The sequence below is a fragment of the Cydia strobilella genome, chromosome 5, assembly GCF_947568885.1.
Source record: "Cydia strobilella chromosome 5, ilCydStro3.1, whole genome shotgun sequence".
Classification (NCBI taxonomy): Eukaryota; Metazoa; Arthropoda; class Insecta; order Lepidoptera; family Tortricidae; genus Cydia; species Cydia strobilella.
The window spans coordinates 9,837,455-9,843,558 of NC_086045.1; the positions used below are offsets into that span (position 1 = coordinate 9,837,455).

At 37.1% G+C, this 6,104-nt stretch overlaps 1 protein-coding gene across 1 annotated transcript; it reads left to right on the forward strand.

Moving 5' to 3' along the window:
• The first annotated feature begins 239 nt into the window (after positions 1-239).
• On the forward strand, positions 240-1,368 carry LOC134741424 (GATA zinc finger domain-containing protein 14-like). Its single transcript, XM_063674195.1, has one exon. It carries the CDS (start codon positions 374-376, stop codon positions 1,271-1,273), a length of 900 nt encoding a protein of 299 aa, XP_063530265.1. The 5' UTR covers positions 240-373; the 3' UTR covers positions 1,274-1,368.
• The last annotated feature ends 4,736 nt before the right edge of the window (positions 1,369-6,104 follow it).

The following is a 6,104-nucleotide window of genomic DNA, read 5'->3' on the forward strand; positions in this document are numbered from 1 at the left end:
TTGAAATTAATAGAACTAAAGTTTGACGCAAGAATAAGGAACCAAAAAGGGCGCTTAAATATTTTTAACTAGCCATAGGATAAGCAAATGACGGCGTACAATGTACAATTAGGTAACTTGTGTTACCTACGACTTTATCATAAGTATTATTCATTGGTAGATATTGGTATCTACCTACTTATGTGCGTTAGCAAAAAGTGTTTCACTGTAATCGATATACATAAACACCCAAACCAAACTACCGTGAACTACCGATTCAAAACAGGTTTTCGCAAGAGGATGAATATACGAAGCTCCATCGTGCCAGTCAGAAACGGAATGTGGAAGTAGTCATACCTACTTATGTGTATTTATTTTAAATCATCTTTTAAAAATGAAAAAGTATTTAATTGTCTTTTTGATAATATCGTTAAGTTCGTGTAATGGTGGGAGACTGGGTGAATTGCTTATAGGAGCGCATCGGCAACTCCACAACAAGGTACACGACGTAGCCGACGCGGTGATAGGCGGGTTTGGCTTCACCCACGGGCACCATTATCAACCAGCCCCGCATCCTCCTAACCAAGGAGGCGAGACCATCGTAGTCATTGTTGAAGAGAACACTGAAGGGGGCCAGGGAAATCCTAAGCCGTATGGAACACCGCAACAAGGCCACTACCCTGCTCCCAATGGGCATAACCCGCCGAATTATGGGTACAATCAAGGAAATCAGAACAATGGACAAAATCATGTTAACCATAATCATGGACATCCTAACCATGGCTCCAGTCATCAACTCAATTATCCAGCAAACCCCGAACATGATCCGTATCAAAACGGTAACAAATATAACAACGATGGACAACAACAAAACATACCCAGCTATCCGAACCAGGAAGGGCAATATAACAATGAGCAAGGCCACAATCAAATTAACCAACACAACAATAAAGTACTAAATAATAATGTGAATCTTCATCCGTCTGGGAATCCCACCAATGTTACAAATAATCCGTACCCAACTGCAAATGAAGTCAAAAACCCAGATCCTACCAAACCAAACTCAAATGATAATTATAAACCAACGGAAACGTATAATCATACTGACAAAAATAATGAGTCGAGCAAAAAACCTGAGGATGACAAGCCGCTCTTCGTGCCCCTCAACGGCTACACTTACGAAGGTGACAAGATTGTCATCAACGCGCCCAAACGTGAAACCGGCAACGGCAACAAGAAAAACGAAGAGAGTGAGGAGGACTTTCCAATAGACATAAGGTTTAAAGACGAATGAACGTGTACTTATTAATCACCTAGATAAAATTGTAAGTAGCTTTTATATATGATTCCATATTTAAGTTTTTGAATAAAATATTTTCTTGATCAATACTTAGTCTTCTATGTAACAAAATGGCCTAGCAGTAAATCGCTAGTCCGTAGCCCGGCTCGTATAGTATAAATTTTTTCAAATGATTTTTATGATCCATTTGAGTACCTACAACACAAGCCTTCTTGAGCTTACCATGGGACTTAGTAAATTTGTGTAAGATTGTCCCTATAATATTTATTTATTTATTGAAATGGTACATTTTGCCTTGCATGAAATCGGGCAGTTCTGTTTTTTTATGTTCCTTGTGATGAAGTGGTTATGGCAAATCCGAGTTTTCGACCTCAGAAACCCAGCGGATGTGACATTTGCCGTAAAATAAGTCGTTATAACATTTTAAACTTTCGCGGTTTGAACACGTTAAATCACATTTACAAAACGTCGGTAAATAAAGGTAACAAAATAAATTCGCGATAGACCCGTTTGTAAATGTGATTAAATAAGTCGTTGGTAAAAATTGACAGAAACTAAAAAAAGTCAGAAAATTTAGGTTTTTCAAAAAATTTACAATGATCCGCTGGGTTTCCGAGGTCGAAAATTCGGATTTGCCATAACCACTTCATCCATCACATGTATAGAACATAAAAAAACAGCTGCCCGATTTCATGCAAGGCAACCCCCCTTTTTGAGTACGATTTCAATGGGCTATTACGCCTAAGACCCTAATCTGTTAAACAAAAGCCATTGTTTCTTTTGTGCGAGCGGTCAGCTTCCGTTTTGAGCGCGGGTCAAAGCAACAATGTCCTTTAAATAAAAAGCAACTAAGTATATCGTGGTGGTTTTAAGGTTCAAGTACCTGTACCACGCGACGAAACCGTCGTAAGCGCCGTAAAATTTATGGCGCTTACGCGTTTAAGTCGCGTCGCGAAATTCACGCTCCACAGATTAGGGTCTTAAGCGTAAAAATCATTTGAGAAAATTCATACTATACCTACCTTCCGACACGCACGTTCCTTTCTAGTGATTCGTAATGAAAATGGCTAAAACGGAACCCTTTGACTCCATGAAAAAAAAATATTTTCAGAAATAATCAACGTGTGGCACAGCATTCGATAGGTCTTCAAAAATAGGCAATATTAAAGTTGCTAAGATCGTTTTATGATTTAGTTTAATAAATACTTTTGGAAAGAATCGCTCCGAAACTCTGAAATAATGTGTAAACCCCAGGAGGATGATGATTGATGATATAAGTGATGATCATGATACAAATGTAATAAACTTAGGTTTTTGCATTTTAAAAGTTTTAAAGCTATAAAAATGTCTCACCAAATGTATTTGTTTACGCCTAGGTAATTTATTTATTTATAAACCGTATCCGCAATATTCTGTCAAGGTTATTATTATATTACAAACCGTAATTAAACACAAAATGATTGGCGGCGTATTATCTTAAAATTACCGTTTCGTAACTAAGTAGATCTAGCAGATAATATTTATAGGTACCTAAAGAAACTACGTAGCCATAATGTTGAGAAAATGATGGCGCATCGCATCCGAACCAATTAGTATTCCATTGAAAGCCAATGATGGGATTTTACCTATGTATTATTCACAGTAGAGTATGAGAATAATAATGGAGCATCGGTCGTTTGCCCGGAATTACCAGTGCTTATTATAATAATAAGTGTAACCATGTTCGAGACCGAATTAATTCCATTAACATACTATGTAATGAGGGTAACTGATTTATAATTTCAAAAAGTACATGTTTTTTTTTTCTCATTACCTTTAGCGCAACAGTTCCTTCTTTTTAAACAACGAGTAAGGTATGTTGAGGTAAGTGCGGATAATTCAGTTATCTATAAAACCAAGCGTTATTTTCCATTGAAAGCCACAAACCTTCCAAAACCATTAAATTTTATTTGCTTCCATATCACTATATACATAAATGATGTTACTCGCGCGTGCATTTTACTCGTAGGTACTTCTCCGTACGTACATGTATTGGCGCGAGCGAGACGCAGACGCACACATTGTGATATCTGAATGATGTCAGTCGCCCTGACATCATTTTGATGTCACAACATAAGTTTGAACTGCCCTTTAAGTTGGTCGTAAAAAATAAGTAATTGAAAACAGCTTCTTTACGAGTTAGCATGAAATCCTCGCATTTTTACACTGTTCATTTGAATTTCTGCTTATATGTATGTAATAAAATCTTGAAGACCAACTAGCTCCATTTATAACTTAGTTAGGTATTTTGTCTCAGACACGAGCAAAGTGAGCAAACGCCCGTGGCCAGTATATGTATATGACCACCTTCGTCGTGACCATCAACCCCGTGACCAAGCCCATGACAACCCCTATGACCAATTCCATGTCCAGACCCATAATTGGTTATGGGGTTGGCCCACGGATATACCTATAGAGTTAATAAGGCGGATCGAGTAGGTACATTGACCAAAAGTGTGTCCACATGAGAAGGAGAGGGCTTCCCTTTTGCACACTTCAGAAGGCTTCCCAACTTGTCGAAAATTTGTCCACGCTTATTTAGGTATGTTTAGGTACCGCTTCCCCAACTCGTATATGTACCTTGAATAAAATTACGGACAATTAATATGTAAGTAGGCGTTTTCACTTTAACTGCGTACTTACCATTAATATAATGGCCGCTTAGCAATCGTCACAAAACTGACGGTCAGTATCAATCAAACCCCACCTGAATCAGTCAACGGTCTAGCTAACTAATTGCCTTTATTAGGCACATAGATATAGATACTAGAAACTGTTATAGAATTGAATAGATATAGATACTCTGTTTCATATTTCATAACATAACATTACACATTTACGGCATTTACCTATATTTCTTACCACAACGACCACAAGGTAGATAAGTTAATAAAAGAGACCCAGATAATTTGATATCAATCTGCTCATTACATAGAAGTTTGACGTTTAAAATAACACTTGCACAGTCTGTGCTATCAAAATCGCTGCAGTTAGCTTTTTAGCTTGACTATAAGCGCTTCACTGCGCTTCACACATCTTTACTTAATTCAGAATTCTAATTCAGAATTGTAACTGCGTTTAGTACCTTAAGAGTCTGAGTGCACTCACTAGGAACATTTTTTTAGGATCCTAGTTAGGACGACTGAATCAGGTAAGATGTGTGAAGCGTTTAAGTGTGACATTTTGAATAAAATCTGCAACTGCGAGTCTGACTCGCGCACGAAGGGTTCCGTACCATTTGTTGTATGGGAGCCCCACTCAAATATTTATTTTATTCTGTTTCTAGTATTTTTTGTTATAGCGGCAACAAAAATATATCATCTGTGAAAATTTCAACTGTCTAGCTATCACGGTTCATGAGATATAGCCTGGTGACAAACGGACAGACAGACAGACAGCGGAGTCTTAGTAATAGGGTCCCGTCCCTTTGGGTACGGAACCCTAAATTGAGAGTGACAAAAAACGAATGTACCTACCTAAATATACCTTGCGAATAATATGAAAAACGAGGAAGGAAAACAACGAATGAGACCTAGGAAGACCATGACGAAGAAAGAGCATCTAAGACACACACAGTTACAGACAGGTTACAGACTTTGACTAAAGTAGATAATAATAATTTTTAAGAAAAAAACCGGCCAAGTGCGAGTCGGACTCGCGCACCGAGGACACATTTTACCACTTTGGAGGTGTCTCTCGCGCATACTATTCAGTTTAGAAAAAAAATGATATTAGAAACCTCAATATCATTTTTCTCTGCATAAGTCCCATATTCAACCCCAATATGGCACTTATGCAGTTCTTAAATTTTGAACACATATTAAAATCGGATGTGTCGGACTCTATATACACTTTTCGTCAGGTAGTCACACAAATCTGTTTTGACATTTTGCTGGGACATCAGTTAGCTGCGACCGCGACCAGTGAAACCTGTGTCAATTTGTCAAAACGTCGGTAAATAAAGGTATAGGCCAAGCAATGAGAAGGTATAGAGGGAAATGCAAGGAACACAATTTTTAACTTCGTAGCTTTGTTTGGACTAGTGGACCGCGAGCCAGGCGCAAATTTCGTCAGTCATCGCCTCCCGGGCGAAAACTCGTATTAGTCATACTTGTTATGGCCATTTTTTGCCCGGATGCTGCACTTCATGATAAAAGCAAGCCGCTTTGCACAGTGCTAGTAGGGACCAAACTGAGTGATTTGACCCGCAGCAGCGCAAGTTTCACCCCTTAGGAACAGAGATGGCGCCACTTCTTTAAAAAATATTTCAAAAAATTCTACAAGCTAAACCAATGAACCGATTTAAATGTTTTATATCTCAAATGAAAGCTCATTATATACATTACTTTTAAAAAAATACTCAAAAAATATATACTGATTACTTTCGACAAAAAACGGCATCTTAAGATATATTTTTTACTCGATTGATAGCTTTTACTTGATTTCTCAAAAAAAATGTATGGAACATGAATAGCTTAATGCATGTATATATTACTGAATAAATAACAAGTATTATAAAAAAAAACCGACACCGATACCTCTCATACTTCACGAAATATAAAAGTTTGAATGTGAGTGTAAATTTCTTCAAAATATATTTCAAAAAATTCTACAAGCTTAACTATTTGACCGATTTCAATGTTTAATATCTCAAATAAAAGCTCATTATATACATTACTTATAAAAAAATACTCATAAAACATATACTGAACCCTTTTGGCAAAAAACGGCATCTTAAGTTTTTTTCTTACTCGATTGATAGTTTTTACTTGATTTCTTAAAAAAA